The sequence below is a fragment of the Notolepis coatsorum genome, assembly GCF_963971535.1.
Source record: "Notolepis coatsorum genome assembly, chromosome: 20".
Lineage (NCBI taxonomy): Eukaryota > Metazoa > Chordata > Actinopteri > Aulopiformes > Paralepididae > Notolepis > Notolepis coatsorum.
The window spans coordinates 9,411,617-9,434,963 of NC_140184.1; the positions used below are offsets into that span (position 1 = coordinate 9,411,617).

The following is a 23,347-nucleotide window of genomic DNA, read 5'->3' on the forward strand; positions in this document are numbered from 1 at the left end:
ATTTCACTATTTTATTTAACCTTTATTTAGCCAGATAAAACATTAAAGGGGACATGCATTGCTATTCCTAGCACTATTTGGGCAACTTTACACAATTCCTGTGAGTCTATGGAACACCTCTGTAAGGTTTTATTAAAAAAAGAAATCATTGTTTTATATTTCTAATCAAGTACTCAAAAGCCACATTTTTCTCACTTTGGTATTCAGGCTGTTGGCCTGGCTCCGCCCATAAGCACTTTGAGTGACAGTCATCCACACAGTCTGCGAGTGGCAGACAGATAGAGAGAGAGAGAGAGAGAGAGAGAGAGACACCCACCCACACGGAGCACTGTGTAAACAGCTGCATGTGTGAGATAACCAAGTCTCCTTCTTTCTCTCAGTGCTCTCTCTCTCTCGCTCTCGCTCTCTCTAAACAAACAAATGCTGCTCTCTCTATCTCTCTCTCCCTCGCAGAGTGCAGTCGAGGTGTCAGGTAACACTATCTGCCTTGCTGTTTGAGGAAGTTTTCCACTCGCTCTGCTATCGCTGTGTGGGCTGCCTAGGTTGTGGGCGGGCATTGGCTCCAACCACAGAGCCAATCGGATCACTATCCGCTCCATCCTGAATGAATGAATGAATGAATGAAAACTTTATTTAACAGATTGCAGAATGGGTACAATACAGTACGGCTCAATACATACAATTGTTAAGGGGATGCAGACCTGAGAAAGACGTTTGTCTTGTTTCCATCAGGGTCCCCCATTTTCAATTCATATAGACATTTATGACATACACAACATACATGACATTTATGGCATAGGGACATATAGGTATTTAGTACTGATACATTTGTGACATAACCGGTATTCCAATATACAGTACTGTTACCCCTAGATCCTGACAGAGTATATACATATGATGGGGAGGGGACTGTACATCGCATCGTGACATCACGTTGCGAGTCAAATCAGAATGACCTACCGGTAATTAAATCGAGCAGGAAATGGTCGGACCTGAATGACAGCAATCCGCCAATATGGTATTTAGAGACACAGACACATTGATACTAACTACTATTACTATAATACAATGCTAGACACTGAAAAAAGCCATTTATAATGCATGTCACCTTTAAGAACAGGTTTCATATTTACAATGTCGATCTGGTCCAAGAGGCCCCAACAGGAGTACAAATATACATATATATATATATATATATATATATATATATATATATAATGTACATGTACCTTCTATGTGACAAATAAAACAGAACTTGAAACGCACACATTCTCACCACTGAGATATTTCCTGGTCATGAAGTGCATGCCAAGAGTTGACAGCGATCTTGTCACAGGGTTCGCACAAGGTCCTTGAAGTGCTTAACCTCTTCCACCCGAAATTACATTGTGTCATAAATCAATATCTCCAGAGTGTTCTACAAAAGTATCGTTTTTTTTGTCAAACGTATTCAAGTATAAACATCATAACCATGTCACAACAGCATTTATAATGTATATTATCATCAATACGTTAGTTTCGGTGTTATTAGATAGATTTTCCTTTTCGAAATGTCTGTTTATTTCGCGAGAGGCGACCATTTTGGAAAACCTTGAATCATGGGAATTGTAGTTATTTTGTGGCCATTTTGTAGATGACATTCATAGTTCTGGATCTGCGTTGGAATTTTTCAAAACTACACTTCCTGAAAGGATCTATGGTGTTCATAGTTCTGTATGCATTTTTTTAATAACTTATTATTCGGGATAATAGTTAGTTTCTCTTCCCTATTGTTAGCATGCAGCAACAATTAGATCTGAAATTTGTTTCAAAACGGTTGCACCCTGGTGAAAATAAAAAAGTACAGTAGATTTCGTTATCTGTTCTTATGCACGCCTGGTGATAGGGGTGGACGGTATGGTCTAAAATTTATATCACGGTATAATTTGAAGCATAGACGGTAACGGTATATATCACGGTATCAGTGTGTCCGTTAGAATAATTTTTTTTGCCTGATAGGCAGGCTATATAAAGAATGACATCCTCAAGGCATGTAGATTTATAATATTTTAACTTAAAACTAGGCTACTTTTGCGTATAAAGTCATTATATTCCAAATAAAATAAGTCCCGAGTCGAGACTCCGTGCTGCTCCCATTGCAACAGCGGGGCTGGATACTGGATTTTGCTAGAAGCATATGTAGCTGCAGAGCCGCAGAGCCAGGGGCTCTTTCAGGTCAATTCAGGGCAATTCAGCCGTTGGGTGGGGGGGCGCTGTTGAGCGGCCTGTGACCAGACCTGAAAGAGCCCCTGGCTCTGCGGCTCTGCAGCTGCATGCTATTTCGCAAATCCACTGCTGCTCTAGCCGTCCTCCCGGCTCCGCTGCAGCCGTCGTTATCATAACACTACACACATATCATAATGTTTACAGCAAACTGTAGTTGATCACCAGGTATGTTTTATTAACGTAGAATAATTCATATAAGAAAAACGATAGGTAAGATCTCTTACCTTTCTCCACTGGTTAAAAATGCCAGGAACTGAAATTGAAACTTGCTGTGCGCCGCGGTGATATGTGGTTATTATGAAATGACAATTGCGTGTTGACTGCGCCCACTGCGCGAAGCCTCCTAAATAACTTTTTCCAGTTTGCACATATCTATTATCTATGACTAATTCGATCTATTTTTAGGGGCAAATGCGATTGAAATAGTCGCGCTGTGGTTACATGACGACGACGTCATTGCTATTTTAGAGCTTCTCTACCGGTTACACGGTATAGTCAAAATCCATACCGTAGAGCAAATTCATACCGTTTATACCGTATACCGTTTATACCGTCCACCCCTACCTGGTGATACTAAATCCAAATTTATAAGCCTGCTATTCTATATTCTTTTTTTTTGTATCCACTTTTTCTCCCCATTTTTCTATTTTTCTCCCATCCCAATTTCGTATTTCCAATTCTTCCCTCCCCTGTCTTGAACGTTGCTAGACTATGCCTCCCACTGGTCGGCTGTAGTGAGGATAGAAGCCTTGCATCACGTGTCCCCTCCGGTACACGAGGAGGCAGCCTGTCGCATCCTTTCACCGCAGCAGCTCGAACTCTGTGTCGAGGAGTAATGCGTGGGAGGCTCACACTGCCCCCGATACTTCCTGTTTCCGCCGCACCGGCGTCACCCAACCGACCTGTAGGAGTCGCTGTCCACAACGTCCAATCCCCACCCACCGGCTTTCCCACCCTCTAACACTGCCAATTGTGTTAGTATGACGGCCGGCCAAGCCGGTAGCAACGCCGAGAGCTGGGCTCGATAGCAGCATCTCCTGCGTTAGTGGCGAGCGCCTTGCCCACTGCTCCACTCAGCCGCCCTGCTATTCTATATTCTATAATAATATTTCAAATTGCATTGGTCCGGATGGGAGAATTCAGTACTGTATCTACAGAACCTTCTGTTTAATCATCTTCCCTTTATTCATTTCCTTAGATCTTTTTTGTACACATGATCTCAAGAGGGTACTGAACGAAATCAGTGGCAGTTCAATGTTTGGTCATTATTAGCATGGTGTTATTCACTGTCAAAGATGCAAAGAAAAATCATAATTCATATTCTCCTTTGTTTCATCACAATTTAAGCAAGCCTAGTAATAGACACAATATTTCTGACACTGGGAATACATTCACTGAGGTCCATAGATGTCCCTAGATACCAAGAATATAATATGCAAATGGACCTTGTAGAAGTGGAGCAATATTCCATTTACTTGGGTATGTATTTTAGGCGGATTTTCAGAAAATAGGCTCCGGGCTTAAGAGGTTAAAGTGCTTGATTTTTTACCAAAAGAAGTCGAGGCCTCTAATTCCTTTAAAACAGCCAATTTCTTAACAAGGTGCTTAACAAGTCATTGAAATTCAAATCAACCATTCACATTGAACGTTTTGTCCATCTATGATACAATTGTTTTGAATCAAGAAATAGAATTTTTTTTATCTAAAGTGTAACTAATTGTCGGAAATTGGTTTTAAGCCATAAATATTAGATTAGATTTATTTTCAATAAAAGAAAAAACGCATTTAAAAGTGAATTGTATCCTTTTAAATGCCCTTTAACTCATTCAGCGCCAGCTATTAGTAGCAAGGCCATCGTAGCAAGGCCACGCTTTAAAAGATAGGAGTGCGTCACCTTGTTTGTAGAGCTATAACTATATTCTATATTATAGCTATGGATACAATACTATGGCCAATTTGACATCACCTATCTATCGTTCAATATGTGAAATTTATATGCATTTTTCCATCCATACGTTCCCGTGTTATATCGTGGTGAATATAAGTATGGTTTTAAAGCGGTCTAGGGTAATTCATGAAATGCTGAGTTATAGCCTTGTTACAACCAAGCATATATGACTTGCCCTAAAGGTGCGTTCACGTCAGGTGGGAAGAAGCGGACGAACCAGATGACATCTCGTTGCTACAACTAGGAAGCATTCACGCGTTTAACTCGAGGAAACGCCCACATCCAAGATGGCGATCTTAGCCTACTGCTAACCTATTGCTACAAGTCGTTAACAAGTTACGTTAAAATCAACTGTAGACGAACAGCAGCAAGTATAGCTCGTTTTTCATATGAAGAGTACAGCAGTATGATTGTATTATTCTGATTATGTGATCAAAGTGATAATTTTGATTTGTATTTACCTTGTATTGCCGACATCGCCATCAAGCTTGCTGCCATGATGGTTGATACTTCCGCGTTTCGGGACGCGAAGTGGGAGATATCGGGGTATATAAAAAACTCCCATATGACCTAGTAGGAATTACCACTAGGAGGCTGACGTGAATGGCTTTTCCCAGTCGGAAGCTGGTTCTTCCGCTTCTTCCCACCTGACGTGAACGCACCATAAGGCCTCAACAGTCACAGGAAATTTGGCTTGTTTCCCGGTAGGCCTTGGTTGTAGGGCTGGGCGATATGACGATATTATATAAATATGGGGTACAGTTCATTAACGATACACTTTTTTAACGTATCGTGGATATCGTGATGTTTTGCCCAAGAGGATTGTGTCGCGTCAATCTGGTCCACCCCGTTCAAACTTTTGAACAACGCCGCTCCCACACACACACTACTGCATCAAAGTTAGTACGTATGATTAACAAAGGCATTCGTTTTGTGGCATCAACATTATATAGTTACACGTTATATAGTTACACATCAGCGTATTTACCCAAACATAGCAACGTCCAATGACGACATAGATAGCAAGCGTTACTGTTCATATCTCAGTCCGTGCCGAGTTGTGCGTGCCCATTCTGCGGTCTGTTAATAAAGTTTTCAATCAGACAGATGTATGGAAAGGCTTTTATTATAACATTTGTTGCAGTAAAATCATTATGCCTCGTTGTCATGCTGCGGTGCGCTAGTAATCACTCGTCGGCTGCGGTGAGCTGTTGTTGTTGTCGTTGAGCTGAGCTCTCGTTAAAATCAAGGAGGGCATTCAGGAAGTAAAAAAAGAATAGCGCTGCTTGCCGATTGGTGCTAAGAACAGCAGGGCGGGTACAAGCGGTGTGACGTAATTGGCAGACTCGACTGTCAATCAAAATTATTATGTTGCCGGCTGAATGATTGAACGAATGAACGTTATTAACGATTGCAGAATGGGTACAATACAGTACAGCTCAATACAACAACAGTGGACTGACTGGAGGATGAAGACCAGAAAAAGACTTTCGGCTTTTTTACATAAGGGTCCTCCATTTTCAATTCATCAAAACATTTAGAGACATACAAATATACAGTAGTTTCATAAAAATGCTAAAATCCTATTGATTGATTGATTGATTGATTGATTTAAAACTTTATTAACATATTGCAGAATGGGTACAGTACAGCTCAATACATACAATTGTTAAGGGGATGCTAGCCCCTTTCGTGACTTTCGGTTTGCAAGCCTGTGGCTTTTGTGACCGGAGTCACTTGCCCACCCGCCCCGATCACCCAGTAGCGAAACGACCAAGCGTCGCCAAGGGGCTCGCGGTGTGTCAAGAATACATCAGATCTGAATTTCAAAGATACCCAGCGTACAATATGGGTCTAACACAGCTTCACGATGGGGTCTGGAAGCTCGGAGTTGCTAATAAACAGTTTAAAACATTGTTACTCGACAAGTGGTATTTACAGACCGAACGTCCATCTCCGCCGTTGGTGTCACAGCGCATGCGCACCAAGCCGCGTTCACGTTACTGGGAAGAAGCGGAAGAACCAGTTTCCGACTGGGAAAAACCATTCACGTCAGCCTCCTAGTGGTAATTCCTACTAGGACATATGGGATTCTTTTATAGACCCCATATCTCCCACTTCGCGTCACGAATTGCGGAAGTATGGATGTGGGCGTTTCATCCATATATATATATATAGAGTCAAAGCGTGAAGGCTTCCTAGTTGTAGCAACGAGATGTCCTCTGGTTCTTCCGCTTCTTCCCAGTAACGTGAACGCGGCATGGTGCGCATGCGCTGTGACACCAACGGCGGAGATGGACGTTCGGTCTGTAAATACCACTCGTCGAGTAACAATGTTTTAAACTGTTTATTAGCAACTCCGAGCTTCCAGACCCCATCGTGAAGCTGTGTTAGACCCATATTGTACGCTGGGTATCTTTGAAATTCAGATCTGATGTATTCTTGACACACCGCGAGCCCCTTGACGACGCTTGGTCGTTTCGCTACTGGGTGATCGGGGCGGGTGGGCAAGTGACTCCGGTCACAAAAGCCACAGGCTTGCAAACCGAAAGTCACGAAAGGGGCTAAGGGGATGCAGACCAGCGAAAGACTTTCGTCTTGTTTACATCAGGGTCCCCCATTTTAGATTCATCATATTTCATATCTAAATTATATAATATCTCATTGCTAAATATATGCAATATATAATCTAATAATCCAATAATCTAAATCTAATATATAATATAAAAATGCTAAATGCATGGGTATTTTATTTTGTCTTTAATGTTAGCTTGCAAACTCAAATACTGTCTTGGTAAGCCTCATAATGAATTGTTTGGGGAAAAAAAGAAAAACATCGTGATGCGTATCGTGTATCGCCGAAAGGTCAGAAAATATCGTGATATCATATTTAGGCCATATCGCCCAGCCCTACTTGGTTGTAAAATGGTGGACACAAGGAACTCGGACACGTTTTTACCAAAAATAACAATATTTATCAACTATTTCTTAAAGGACAAAAGTGGAGAGCTGGGTGCACCAGCCTCCTTGGTTCAGGATACAATACTAGTAAATGACTGGGCAAAAAGCAAAATGGTGAGAGCACAGGTGAGAGAGCACTGCAGTGACGATGCTCCCAGTCTGCTTTATAGGGCGTGGAGCCTCGTCACCACACCTGTGTTCAATTACATAAAACCACCATGTTAATTACAAGAAACCAATTAGTGACACCACGCTCACACCACAATGTCAATGTAATGCAACAGACAGTGAGTACACCCACCACCATGTGAATATACACCACAGACAGTAAGTATACCCTCCACCATGTGAAAAGTACACATAACAAGCCTTATACATCAATTCCACTATAGACGTTGCCGTTTCTTGCCTGTACACGCTATTATTCCGAAATCAAATCTATATCATAGGTATTATGTTCCATCATGAATCTATGAAAGGGGGGGAGGGGGGTCGTTTCTGATTATTTGATTATCAGTAACGGCATTCGTATTGAACACTAAATAATATTCCAAAAATAATATTCCAATTGTTTGATCGCCATCTGGTACATCCGATGTCCATTTGGTCGACGGCATAACCCATCACAACATATGGATTGGGGATATTTGACGCGCTTCAATGGAACCGGGAGAACCGCTCCCCTCGCCCGACAAGGAAAAATGAAACCGGAGACATTTGGCCATTACACAGGCCACGATACAAGGTTACAAAGGGTGCTTGATACCGCCGTCTAGCTGGATGCGGCCGGTATTGCACTTTGGCGACCTCAGACTCATTCCCTATGGTAACATCAAGGCCCCTGGATGAATAATGAATACAAATATTGAATAAAGGAATAAACAACCAAAACCCGAGAAATCTCTGGTCTGGCATGCATGGCGAGTTAACCTGACGTATCTCGGGTTTGGCCTCCATTGAGTTAAAAATAAAAAATAGTGCTTGGGAAAGTACTTGAAAGTCCTTGAATTTCATTTTGCAATGCCGGCTGGAACCCTGTTATCATTTTAATGATGTAATGCCTTGTCTTTCTTTTTTCTCTTTCAGAGTGGAAGGAGAAATGTTGACCTGGACTTGGCTTTCTCTCATAAAAAAAGAGGTAAAATACAACAGTTTAATGATTAGGGGTGTAACGATCTCCATACAGAATCGAAATTCGAAAACAATTTACTTTCAATGCGATGTATAAAAAATGTAAAGCTGTATCACCTTCTCTTCCCTGGGTCTCTTTTTTCCCCCCTCAGTTTAAACTTTAACTGGTGGTATGCCATAGCTTCTTGCTATTAGCATAATGTTTAACCCTTTCACTACCACACTACAGAAGGTTAACCTTTCACTACCACACTACAGAAGGTTAACCTTTCACTACCACACTACAGAAGGTTAATTTCTTTATGAGCACAGCCGCTACACTATAGGTGCATTTTGCTACATATTATATAAATATTAACACAAGCAAATCATGCAATACATTTTTTTTTTTTTTTTATTGATCGACAGTCCTAGTATATATATAATGTATATTTAGAGCTCTGTTGTATGAATATATTCAATGCATATAAAGATTTGAAAATCAAAAATTTACCTCAAAACGGAAATTTGTATTGAAGCTGAAAACGTGCATATCGTTACACCCTTTTATTAAGTGTCTTTCATCATATCTTATGCCTCCTTATGAATGTGGTTGACATCCTGTCTTTCTGTCTTCTGATTGCCGTGTGGATAGTTTATTTGCTCCTTTTGGGGCAATTGAGCCCCAAAAACAAGAGGAGCTCCAAGCAAGTAAACGATGGCATGTTTCTTCCTCGTCCGTCACCCAGTGTACCATCCCTCACTCACGTTACAGGGCATCCCTCTAGGAGCCCCGATCCAATACCTCCATATGTTTTATTTCCCCCTACGCTACACCTACTTATACACCTTTTGCAATCGAGAGCGAAACACAGAATCGAAGATGAGTATCCCAACTTTCGTAATTCCTTTTTTTTTACCGGAAAAATCGGACTCATACTCATGCATACGTTGTGTTTTATGATAAGGGCTATTGTTTTTTGTTTGGAATGTTCTGGGTAAATGTGCACATTGATTGATGCTGGCGGCACATTCATCATGAAGAACGGTGGTTTGCCCTGCGCTCAGTGCTCAAGTTAATTTGACCAACTAGTCGCACCTTGAAATCACGCATCGGTGCAGTGGCACCACTTGAAATCACCCCAGACACCGTAACTGAAGTGGTTTCAGTCGCCATGCGGACGACACACCAAGCCCCGCTTACCATTTCAATTCTCCTCCCTGCAGTATTTCTTCCTCATGGTCTGGGATTGGAAAGCAATGCATAATGTTGTAGATAGGTTCTTCATGGCTGATCAAGGCTTGTGGCAGCATGTAGTACCAGGACTTTGGCTCTTGAATGAACTCATTTTGAGTCTAATAATGCAGTGCATTTACACGCCTCTTTAAAAGTGCTTCCAATACCGTTTATCCCGTCTGCTGTAACGCAGATCCTTACAGGGGCCTGTGTGTCTGAAAAGCTGTCTTCCCCGCTCCCCTCTGCTCCTCCCCGCTCCCCTCTGCTCCTCCCCGCTCCCCTCTGCTCCTCCCCGCTCCCCTCTGCTCCTCCCCGCTCCCCTCTGCTCCTCCCCGCTCCCCTCTGCTCCTCCCAGGCCTCCTCCACAGCTCTCCGGACTCCCTGGCCGACTCCTGGTTCCGGGCCAAGCTGAGTCGCCAGAGGAGCTACGGCTCGGCCTACTCCTACGAGGAGTCCGACCTGGACCTCAGCCACTCGCTGGGCGTGCACGCTCTCATCGACAACATGGTCAGCTTCATCAGCGGCGACATCGGCCTGGCGCCGGCCTTCAAGGAGCCAGAGGAGAGCATGTCCACCAGCCCCCAGGCCACCATCCTGGCCATGGAGCAGCAGCAGAACAGGGCGGAGGTGAGTTCTCTCCTGACTGCCGTGGAGTTTAGGAAGGTCGCCGCCGGGTTTGTTGAGGGAGAATCACACACAGATTTTTTTTATTTTCAATTTTCTTTTGACAACACATCAACATCAACAATAACAGCATTAATAATAATAATAATAATAATAATAATAATGACAAGATAATAATAAATAATAAATACAGACCAAAACTGAACTAATAAATAAAAAATACAAGATACCAAGTAGAAAATAAAAACACAGCAAACAACACAAAAGACATTAGACATTAGACAGACTTGGGGATATACTCAAGAAATGCTATAATAAAGGCGGCCGGGTAGCGCAGCAGACTAAGCGTCTGTCTACCACCGCAGAGACACTGGTATCGAATCCGGCTGTCAGCGGTACCTCCGGCTTGGTCGGTCGTCATACCAACACAATTGGCAGTGTTAGAGGGTGGGAAGCCGGTGGGGTGTGTATCCTGGTCGTTGTAAACAGCGACTCCTACAGGGCGGTCAGGGCGCCTGCACAGCAATGGAAGGAATTGGTGATGGTAGTGTGACCCTCCCACGCGTTACACTTCACCAATGAAAGTCCGCACTGGCAGGTGAAAAGAGGCTGCTGGCTGTCTCCTATGTATCGGAGGAAGCATGTGATAGACTTCAGGGCTCCCTAGACCGGCAAGAAGGGGGCAAATGTGCGCAATGACCAGGAAGGGGAGGGGGGAATTGGCATAACGACTAAATTGGGATGGGAGAAAAATGCAGAAAAAAATAGGAGAAAAAGTGGATACAAAAAAAAAGAAATGCTATAATAATATATATAGTTTTTTTGTTTGCACTGCAGTGAGTGGCATCCTGTTCAGTAGCTCCCCAACTTTGAGCTTTTTCTCGACTACTATTTATTTTATTTATTGATTCTCCCGCAACTTTCTCTCCTTGGTTTTACCCTGGCCATACCTGTACCTCCCCTCCCCCCCTGGCCATACCTGTACCTCCCCTCCCCCCCTGGCCATACCTGTACCTCCCCTCCCCCCCTGGCCATACCTGGACCTCCCCTCCCCCCCTGGCCATACCTGTACCTCCCCTCCCCCCCTGGCCATACCTGTACTCCCCCCCCCCCCCCCCTGGCCATACCTGTACCTCCCCTCCCCCCCTGGCCATACCTGTACCTCCCCTCCCCCCCTGGCCATACCTGTACCTCCCCTCCCCCCCTGGCCATACCTGTACCTCCCCTCCCCCCCTGGCCATACCTGTACCTCCCCTCCCCCCCTGGCCATACCTGTAGCTCCCCTCCCCCCCTGCCCATACCTGTACCTCCCCTCCCCCCCTGGCCATACCTGTACCTCCCCTCCCCCCCTGGCCATACCTGTACCTCCCCTCCCCCCCTGGCCATACCTGTACCTCCCCTCCCCCCCTGGCCATACCTGTACCTCCCCTCCCCCGTGCTGCTATGACGCCCGCATTTCCCCCAAGGGGCTCGATAAAGGATAAACGATCTTATCTTACCTTATACTCCATTTGTTATCTACTGGATGTTGTTTGAAGCATTAAAACAGTTTGTTTCGAGGTGACGAGGACACGGCCACGCCTTCTCACGTGCACGGCCACCCCTTCTCACGCGTACATGCCGTGGTAACTGATGGCGAACGTGAGGTACTCCAACAAGCGAGCTAGCTGGCTGCCGTCGCTGCTAACGCTAGCGGAGCAGGTGACCGTAAAGCATTCCTTCCCAAAAGTTGCATCACTGATGCTTGAAACGTGTGAGCTTTAGTGAAACAACATGTAACATCTCCTGTCGGTTATGCTACCCAGGCTAGCTAGCGAGCTGTATCCAGCATGCTGTTCAACAGTTAATAGGGTCCCATCTCAATACACTACACGGTGTAGGTGAAAACAACAAGGGAAAATATTTTTTTTAGCCAAAACGATATTCGCATAAGACTAGACAAGACTATTTGAATATTCGAAAATCAATATCTATCCCTAGTGTCTTGCTCAAGGACACTTGCGCCAGGAAGGCCCGGGAACAAATGGGAACCCTTTTGGGAACCCTTTCACTACCACACTACAGACTGTTAACCATCTGTAGTGCGGTAGTGAAAGGGTTAACCGTCTGTAGTGCGGTAGTGAAAGGGTTAACCGTCTGTAGTGTGGTAGTGAAAGGGTTAACACTTGTGGCAGTGAAATGGTTAACCTTCTGTATTGTCGCAGTGAATGGGTTAACCATTTGGTAGTGTGGTAGTGAAACGGTTAACATAAACGGCGAATGCGAAACTGGCGTAAGAAGGCCGACCTGATGCTAGTATTGAGTCCACTTCACATGTAAGAAGGCCGACCTGATACTAGTATTGAGTCCACTTCACATGTAAGAAGGCCGACCTGATACTAGTATTGAGTCCACTTCACATGTAAGAAGGCCGACCTGATACTAGTATTGAGTCCACTTCACATGTAAGAAGGCCGACCTGATACTAGTATTGAGTCCACTTCACATGTAAGAACGCCGACCTGATACTAGTATTGAGTCCACTTCACATGTAAGAAGGCCGACCTGATACTAGTATTGAGTCCACTTCACATGTAAGAAGGCCGACCTGATACTAGTATTGAGTCCACTTCACATGTAAGAAGGCCGACCTGATACTAGTATTGAGTCCACTTCACACGTAAGAAGGCCGACCTGATACTAGTATTGAGTCCACTTCACATGTAAGAAGGCCGACCTGATACTAGTATTGAGTCCACTTCACATGTAAGAAGGCCGACCTGATACTAGTATTGAGTCCACTTCACACGTAAGAAGGCCGACCTGATACTAGTATTGAGTCCACTTCACATGTAAGAAGGCCGACCTGATGCTAGTATTGAGTCCACTTCACATGTAAGAAGGCCGACCTGATACTAGTATTGAGTCCACTTCACATGTAAGAAGGCCGACCTGATGCTAGTATTGAGTCCACTTCACATGTAAGAAGGCCGACCTGATACTAGTATTGAGTCCACTTCACATGTAAGAAGGCCGACCTGATACTAGTATTGAGTCCACTTCACATGTAAGAAGGCCGACCTGATGCTAGTATTGAGTCCACTTCACACGTAAGAAGGCCGACCTGGTACTAGTATTGAGTCCACTTCACATGTAAGAAGGCCGACCTGATACTAGTATTGAGTCCACTTCACATGTAAGAAGGCCGACCTGATACTAGTATTGAGTCCACTTCACATGTAAGAAGGCCGACCTGATACTAGTATTGAGTCCACTTCACACGTAAGAAGGCCGACCTGATGCTAGTATTGAGTAGGGATGGGAATTGATAGGATTTTATCGATACGATTCCATTATCGATTTTGCTTATCGATTCGATTCTTTATCGATTCCCTTATCGATACCTGCTCAATTTATAATTTAAATAAATAAATTGGAAATGCAACAGAACTACATTTAGTCATTTAGCTGACGCTTTTATCCAAAGCGACTTACAAGTTCTGTACGACAAGCCATCAGGAAGGGCACAACTCTATCAGCTGAGCAACAATGTTCATCAAAGTGTTGAGTGCTACAGTGTAGGTTAGTTTATTAGGACAAGTGCATGACAGTACGGTTAGTTAGGGTTAGATATATTTTTTTTTATTCAGATAATGGTTGAAGAAGTGCGTCTTTAGTCGACGGCGAAAGATTGGACGTGATTCGGCTGTCCTAACTGGGGTGGGTAGTTCATTCCACCATTGTGGGGCAAGGACTGAGAATAGGCGACTTCTCTTTGATGACCCTCCCGGAGCTCGGATAGGAGTAGGTCTGAGGCGGCCAGAAGATGCAGAGCGTCGGGGTCTAAGCTGGTTAGAATAACAACATGCAACTTGACATTTCTGATTGTCATTTATTGTTGAGCCCCCATGTCAGAAAAATACAAAAACTGTAAAAAATTAAACATTAACTATAGCCTACACTTAAATAAAATAATGTATTTGAGATTCTCTTAAAATGTATTTATTTTTTTATTCTTAAACTAATTTAATCTATTGAATAACAGGTTGTTATTCCTCTGACTTCTGTCTCTCACTCACACTCTCTCTCACACACACACACACACACACAGAGAGAGAGAGAGAGAGAGAGAGAGAGAGCTCCCTCCCCGGGCCCCTGTCCTTTATGTATTGGCTTGTGTTGCTACACGGACACATTTGTATGTTGCACCACTGTACTTCCTGGCTTACAGACATGTAAACAAGCACCCACGTCTCTCATTATATGTGAACTAAAGAGTACAAGGTTTACACAACAGCCCCCACCTGCTGTTTTATTGTATTTGTACCTGTACTATCCGCTGTCAGCTGTTTATCTCTCTTTGTGAGCTTGATTAAATAGCGTTAGCTCACGTTAGCTCACGTTAGCTCCGCGGCTAATTTTAGCTCACCCTGATCTAAATCAATGGCTGGGTTCTAAAGCATTCAAGTAGTTTTCACTGCACATAGAAGTAGCCAAACAGCGGGAGCATTTCGGGAGCATATTACCAAAACCCAGGCAATTTCGAGCCCTTAAGGAATCAAATAGAGTCTGCCATGGCTACATGCTAACGTAACGTTATTGTGCAACTGTAGGCAGCGATAAGGGAATCGAAAGTCACAGGAGCCACACTGTTCCAGGCATCGGCCAATTAGGAACCGGTTCCCAATGGGAACCGGTTTTCGATTCCCATCCCTAGTATTGAGTCCACTTCACATGTAAGAAGGCCGACCTGATACTAGTATTGAGTCCACTTCACATGTAAGAAGGCCGACCTGATACTAGTATTGAGTCCACTTCACATGTAAGAAGGCCGACCTGATACTAGTATTGAGTCCACTTCACATGTAAGAAGGCCGACCTGATACTAGTATTGAGTCCACTTCACACGTAAGAAGGCCGACCTGATGCTAGTATTGAGTCCACTTCACATGTAAGAAGGCCGACCTGATACTAGTATTGAGTCCACTTCACATGTAAGAAGGCCGACCTGATACTAGTATTGAGTCCACTTCACACGTAAGAAGGCCGACCTGATGCTAGTATTGAGTCCACTTCACATGTAAGAAGGCCGACCTGATACTAGTATTGAGTCCACTTCACATGTAAGAAGGCCGACCTGATACTAGTATTGAGTCCACTTCACATGTAAGAAGGCCGACCTGATACTAGTATTGAGTCCACTTCACATGTAAGAAGGCCGACCTGATACTAGTATTGAGTCCACTTCACATGTAAGAAGGCCGACCTGATACTAGTATTGAGTCCACTTCACACGTAAGAAGGCCGACCTGATACTAGTATTGAGTCCACTTCACATGTAAGAAGGCCGACCTGATACTAGTATTGAGTCCACTTCACATGTAAGAAGGCCGACCTGATACTAGTATTGAGTCCACTTCACATGTAAGAAGGCCGACCTGATACTAGTATTGAGTCCACTTCACATGTAAGAAGGCCGACCTGATACTAGTATTGAGTCCACTTCACATGTAAGAAGGCCAACCTGATACTAGTATTGAGTCCACTTCACATGTAAGAAGGCCGACCTGATGCTAGTATTGAGTCCACTTCACATGTAAGAAGGCCGACCTGGTACTAGTATTGAGTCCACTTCACATGTAAGAAGGCCGACCTGGTACTAGTATTGAGTCCACTTCACATGTAAGAAGGCCGACCTGATACTAGTATTGAGTCCACTTCACATGTAAGAAGGCCGACCTGATACTAGTATTGAGTCCACTTCACATGTAAGAAGGCCGACCTGATACTAGTATTGAGTCCACTTCACATGTAAGAAGGCCGACCTGATACTAGTATTGAGTCCACTTCACATGTAAGAAGGCCGACCTGATACTAGTATTGAGTCCACTTCACATGTAAGAAGGCCGACCTGATGCTAGTATCGAGTCCACTTCACATGTAAGAAGGCCGACCTGATGCTAGTATTGAGTCCACTTCACATGTAAGAAGGCCGACCTGATGCTAGTATTGAGTCCACTTCACATGTAAGAAGGCCGACCTGATACTAGTATTGAGTCCACTTCACACGGCCGTAAGAACGCCGACCTGATGCTAGTATTGAGTCCACTTCACACGTAAGAAGGCCGACCTGATACTATTATTGAGTCCACTTCACATGTAAGAAGGCCGACCTGATGCTAGTATTGAGTCCACTTCACACGTAAGAAGGCCGACCTGATACTAGTATTGAGTCCACTTCACATGTAAGAAGGCCGACCTGGTACTAGTATTGAGTCCACTTCACACGTAAGAAGGCCGACCTGATACTAGTATTGAGTCCACTTCACATGTAAGAAGGCCGACCTGATACTAGTATTGAGTCCACTTCACATGTAAGAAGGCCGACCTGATACTAGTATTGAGTCCACTTCACATGTAAGAAGGCCGACCTGATACTAGTATTTAGTCCACTTCACATGTAAGAAGGCCGACCTGATGCTAGTATTGAGTCCACTTCACATGTAAGAAGGCCGACCTGATACTAGTATTGAGTCCACTTCACACGGCCGTAAGAACGCCGACCTGATACTAGTATTGAGTCCACTTCACATGTAAGAAGGCCGACCTGATACTAGTATTGAGTCCACTTCACATGTAAGAAGGCCGACCTGATACTAGTATTGAGTCCACTTCACATGTAAGAAGGCCGACCTGATACTAGTATTGAGTCCACTTCACATGTAAGAAGGCCGACCTGATACTAGTATTGAGTCCACTTCACATGTAAGAAGGCCGACCTGATACTAGTATTGAGTCCACTTCACATGTAAGAAGGCCGACCTGATACTAGTATTGAGTCCACTTCACATGTAAGAAGGCCGACCTGATACTAGTATTGAGTCCACTTCACATGTAAGAAGGCCGACCTGATACTAGTATTGAGTCCACTTCACATGTAAGAAGGCCGACCTGATACTAGTATTGAGTCCACTTCACATGTAAGAAGGCCGACCTGATACTAGTATTGAGTCCACTTCACATGTAAGAAGGCCGACCTGATACTAGTATTGAGTCCACTTCACATGTAAGAAGGCCGACCTGATACTAGTATTGAGTCCACTTCACATGTAAGAAGGCCGACCTGATACTAGTATTGAGTCCACTTCACATGTAAGAAGGCCGACCTGATACTAGTATTGAGTCCACTTCACATGTAAGAAGGCCGACCTGATACTAGTATTGAGTCCACTTCACATGTAAGAAGGCCGACCTGATACTAGTATTGAGTCCACTTCACATGTAAGAAGGCCGACCTGATACTAGTATTGAGTCCACTTCACATGTAAGAAGGCCGACCTGATACTAGTATTGAGTCCACTTCACATGTAAGAAGGCCGACCTGATGCTAGTATTGAGTCCACTTCACATGTAAGAAGGCCGACCTGATACTAGTATTGAGTCCACTTCACATGTAAGAAGGCCGACCTGATACTAGTATTGAGTCCACTTCACATGTAAGAAGGCCGACCTGATGCTAGTATTGAGTCCACTTCACATGTAAGAAGGCCGACCTGATACTAGTATTGAGTCCACTTCACATGTAAGAAGGCCGACCTGATACTAGTATTGAGTCCACTTCACATGTAAGAAGGCCGACCTGATGCTAGTATTGAGTCCACATCACATGTAAGAAGGCCGACCTGGTACTAGTATTGAGTCCACTTCACATGTAAGAAGGCCGACCTGGTACTAGTATTGAGTCCACTTCACATGTAAGAAGGCCGACCTGATACTAGTATTGAGTCCACTTCACATGTAAGAAGGCCGACCTGATGCTAGTATTGAGTCCACTTCACACGGCCGTAAGAACGCCGACCTGATACTAGTATTGAGTCCACTTCACATGTAAGAAGGCCGACCTGATACTAGTATTGAGTCCACTTCACATGTAAGAAGGCCGACCTGATACTAGTATTGAGTCCACTTCACATGTAAGAAGGCCGACCTGATACTAGTATTGAGTCCACTTCACATGTAAGAAGGCCGACCTGATACTAGTATTGAGTCCACTTCACATGTAAGAAGGCCGACCTGATACTAGTATTGAGTCCACTTCACATGTAAGAAGGCCGACCTGATACTAGTATTGAGTCCACTTCACATGTAAGAAGGCCGACCTGATGCTAGTATTGAGTCCACTTCACATGTAAGAAGGCCGACCTGATACTAGTATTGAGTCCACTTCACATGTAAGAAGGCCGACCTGATACTAGTATTGAGTCCACTTCACATGTAAGAAGGCCGACCTGATGCTAGTATTGAGTCCACTTCACATGTAAGAAGGCCGACCTGATACTAGTATTGAGTCCACTTCACATGTAAGAAGGCCGACCTGATACTAGTATTGAGTCCACTTCACATGTAAGAAGGCCGACCTGATGCTAGTATTGAGTCCACATCACATGTAAGAAGGCCGACCTGGTACTAGTATTTAGTCCACTTCACATGTAAGAAGGCCGACCTGATACTAGTATTGAGTCCACTTCACATGTAAGAAGGCCGACCTGGTACTAGTATTGAGTCCACTTCACATGTAAGAAGGCCGACCTGATACTAGTATTGAGTCCACTTCACATGTAAGAAGGCCGACCTGATACTAGTATTGAGTCCACTTCACATGTAAGAAGGCCGACCTGATACTAGTATTGAGTCCACTTCACATGTAAGAAGGCCGACCTGATACTAGTATTGAGTCCACTTCACATGTAAGAAGGCCGACCTGATACTAGTATTGAGTCCACTTCACATGTAAGAAGGCCGACCTGATACTAGTATTGAGTCCACTTCACATGTAAGAAGGCCGACCTGATGCTAGTATTGAGTCCACTTCACACGGCCGTAAGAAGGCCGACCTGATACTAGTATTGAGTCCACTTCACATGTAAGAAGGCCGACCTGATACTAGTATTGAGTCCACTTCACATGTAAGAAGGCCGACCTGATACTAGTATTGAGTCCACTTCACACGGCCGTAGTCGCCGCTGACTGAAGCATCGGTTGTTTGGTCTCCCGCCAGCTGCGCCTGGAAGCGCTCCACCAGATTGTGGTGCTGATCTCGGGCATGGAGGAGAAGGGCAGCCAGCCTGGAGGCACCAGCCGGCCCAGTGCCGCCTTCCAGTCGTCCTCCCTGCTCACCTCCGTCAGGCTGCAGTTCCTGGCCGGCTGCTTCGGCCTGGGCACCGTGGGCACTGGGTGTCTGAAGGGAGAGGACGTCCAGCTGCACCACTACCAGGTATGATGAGGCTGCGTACGTGTCGATGATATACGCAGATGATATGCTTTTTCTTTTCAGCTTTTAGGACCAGGAAAAGCCGTAGTGGTTGTTTTATTGATTTGATTTATGAAATGCTAAATGATCACATTGCGCAATACTGGACAATTGCAGTGTATTTCTATTCTAATTGAGTGTACTGGATATACCCTACTACAATCCTGCACAACTGTACAGCCCTGTCCTATATTATATTCTATTGTTATTCTAATTCAGTTTATATTCCATTTAATTTGACTCTACTCTACTTTAATTGTTAAAAAACCCTTTTAGCCCTATGTAGGACTTTGCATATATAATTCTGCGTGGATATTTATTGTCTTTTATGGGGTCAAATGGTCAAAGAATCTCCTAGTGCTTTTGCCCCTTTTTTCATTATTCAGCTTTCAATATCTGGCAGTTATGATATAATTGTTTAATAACCAGGAATATCAAGAAGCTAAAAAAAACGCAATGGGCCTTTAGAGGATTATATGGAAATAGAAAATGTAATTGCACAGGTCGAACTGGACACATTTGTACAATTTGAAGTTTTACTTCAATATGTACAGAAAGGTTTTAGCTTTTGAGTCCTTCTTGAGCACAGAACTATGAAAATGACAAACTATGTACAGGCTTTGATGTACATGTTGATGCACCAATGACCAAGACAAATCCCTTGTATGTGCAAGTTTACTTGGCAATAAAGACCTTTCTGATTGTGTATTAGGATGGTGTGAAGGCAGCCAAGAGGAGCCTCCAGATGGACATCCAGACAGCTGTGCACAAGATCTACCAGCAGCTCTCTGTTACTCTTGAGAGAGCGCTGCAGGCCAACAAGCACCACATAGGTACAACAACCATGTCTAATAAATGGACCCTGTACATTGTCACATGCTCACATTATTATGCACTTCAAGGAACATGGCAACATTATGAGAAATGCACTTACCGTCTTCTCCAGAGTAGGACAAGAAGATGGATACCTATTTCCTCTCTACTGTGCGTTCAGTAGAAAGCTATCTGGCTGCAAGCTAGCCTTGCTTAGCACAAATGAATGGAAGCGGATACGGACCAGCTAGCCTAGCTGTTGGCCAAAAACACCTCTCCCTGACTTTTAAGCTAGGCTAGTGGGCCGTGTCTGCTTCCATTAATTTGTGCTGTGCTAGGCTAGCTTGCAGCTGGATAGCTTTCTACTAAACAGATTGGTGTCTCAGGGCTCTACAGTGCGACCATTTTACTCTCATTTGCCCCTAAACATATGTGTGTGCGAACCGGAAAAATCAATTACTCGCACGGTGTGCGAGTGAAGATTACAACCTCAACTTTCAAAACTGCAAAGATGAATAACCCCTTAACTCATTGGACGCCAACCACGAGTATAGTCGGGTTAATTCGCCATCATTGAGCGCCAATCACGAGTATAGTCTGATTTTAATCGTTATTTCTATTTCTATTTCGTAATATCCATTCATTTTCATCCATCCAACCTGATGTTATCGTTGGGAATGGGTCTGAGCTCGCAAAAGGGCAAATACTGCCGCCTATCGTCTCCCGGATGGTATTGCACATCATTGGATTGGATTGGTTGGGGATGTGCATAAAAAAAAAAATCTGGTCCGGGTTTTGCTTCTTGGGCATGCAGTATCGTTGTACCACGTTGACTGGGAGCAGCGTGGATTATGTGTTTTGGACTATAACGTTGGATCAATGGACGCGATCGATATTTGGAATGGCGATCAGTAATTGGATTAATCTTTTTGCAGAACATCTGATGTGAGGTAAGGACTCTGTTACCAGTCTTGGGTTAATCAGATGTTTTTTTCATAGCGATCACAACATGTGTGTGTGTGTGCGTGCCGTTGGCGCTGAGCAAGGCACGGATAATCGATTTTTCAGCCCGCTTTTGTATCGTGCATAAGGACACATATACTATAGATAATCTAGCATTTATTTGAAAACGATTAATAAATCAGCCGAAAAATGACAACGTGTTTTGTGTATTCCACTAAAGGGCTATTATCGCGTATTTATCTGGAATTACTAGAAATCTCAAACTATACTCATATTCAAAACGGTATAAAACGGAAATGTACAGATGAAAAAACTATCCGTTTCGTACATGTTGACTGCAAACGAGTCATTGATAAGCGACGGGTGTATTAGACCCATAGCCATAATTTAAGATATATTTTAAGCACTCGCAAATTACCCCGTCCTCCCATTGATTAAAGCGCTGGCGTGCTAGCCCTAATTTGGTCATATACCGGTAGGCCCGGCGCTGAATGTGTTAAGACTTAACCCCTAACTGCTCTCAATGAGCAGGTCGGCACCTTGCATAGTAGTCTCCACCGTCGGTGGGTGAATGTGAGGAATAAAATTGTACATAAAAGCAATGTACCATTTACCCACCTTAGAAGCCCAGCAGCGCCTCCTGCTGGTGACCGTGTTCGCGCTGAGCGTGCGCTACCAGCCGGTGGACGTGTCCCTGGCCATCTCCTCTGGGCTGCTGAACGTGCTGTCGCAGCTCTGCGGCACGGAGACCATGCTCGGCCAGCCCCTCCAGCTGCTGCAGAAGCCGGGCGTGTCCCAGCTCAGCACCGCCCTCAAGGTGGCCTCCACGCGCCTGCTGCAGATCCTGGCCATCAGCACCGGGTAAGAGGAGGACACACCGGGGTTGGTTGCAGGGTCCTTGAAGTGCATGCTTGATTTTGGAGAAAAAAAAAGTCAAGGCCTGGAATTCCTTGAAAACAGCCCATTTTTTAACAAGGTGCTTAAAAAGTCCTTGAAATTCAAATCAACCATTCGCATTGAAAGTTTTGTTCATCCATGATAACATTTTTCTGAATCAAGAAATAATTTTTTTTTAAGTGTAACTAATTGTCGGAAATTGGTTTTAAGCCATACATATTGGATCAGATTTTTCTTTTTCTATAAAAAACAGCATTTAAAAGTGAATTGTATAAAATGAAAAACAGTGCTTGGAAAATTACTTGAAAGTCCTTGAATTTCATTTTGCAATGTCTGTGGGAACCCTGTGGTTGGTTGGGGACGAAGTGTACACGTTAAATTCCTTGAACAAGTCGGCATGTTTTTGCTCCTTTGGTCTGCGTGGGTTTAAAACATCTTTCACAGATGGGCTTTGTGGTGTCTGTGAGTTTGCCTTGGCTGTGTGTGCATCTAATCTAATCAAATTTATTTGTAAAGCCCGAAATCACAAGGTAATGTTCCCATGGGCTGTACAAGTCTTCTTTAAACAAGCCAAGAAGAAACATCACAATAAATCAAGAACAAAAATCCACCATCACATCCAAATATGCGACACTCCCAGACATTCCCCAACGAAGGGAAGGAAAAACTCACTAAATCAGAAAAAAGCATGTAGGTATGTATTTACATATACGTGTAATAAAACACATATGTACATGCAATAGCAACTGAGGTACATAAGAAAATATATATATATTTTTTTAAATAGAATAGAGCTAAGAACAACAACAACAAAAGAGAAAGCATAGGGAAACTAGCGCTGGTAGGAAAATGAAGATAAAGGCTAAATGTCGAAGCTCGGAGCTCAAAATATCAGTCATATTCCATTTGGATAAATGTATGCGTGTATGTATTCCGCTCGGATCCATTTGAAGTATGGGGGCGACGTAGAGAAGATCGCACACCACCTTGGCCATCACCACGAGACATCCACCACCTTGGCCATCACCACGAGACATCCACTCACAGAGAGACAGGGAGACGGGGACAGGGGTTAGAGAGTTCACGTGTTTGTAGTGCGCGGACATAGGATCAATAGATACATGTATTATTAAGCTATATGAATTGAATGAAAGTACTTAGCCCAGCAATAAACTAGAACAGGCATGGTTTAGACGTTGTAGGTCGGACAGAAGACGGTATGAAGCTGATCCATGACCTC

At 44.0% G+C, this 23,347-nt stretch overlaps 1 protein-coding gene across 9 annotated transcripts in view; it reads left to right on the top strand.

Annotated features, from left to right (window-relative positions):
• The window catches only part of herc1 (HECT and RLD domain containing E3 ubiquitin protein ligase family member 1), a 278,250-nt gene that overhangs the window by 112,490 nt on the left and 142,413 nt on the right, over positions 1-23,347 (top strand). For all 9 annotated transcript variants that reach the window (XM_084337465.1, XM_084337470.1, XM_084337466.1 and 6 more), the window contains exons 25-29: positions 8,261-8,312; positions 9,877-10,148; positions 19,183-19,398; positions 20,147-20,267; positions 21,834-22,071. In XM_084337465.1, the coding sequence (XP_084193591.1) occupies positions 8,261-8,312; positions 9,877-10,148; positions 19,183-19,398; positions 20,147-20,267; positions 21,834-22,071 (899 nt within the window). The remainder of the gene's footprint in view (positions 1-8,260; positions 8,313-9,876; positions 10,149-19,182; positions 19,399-20,146; positions 20,268-21,833; positions 22,072-23,347) is intronic.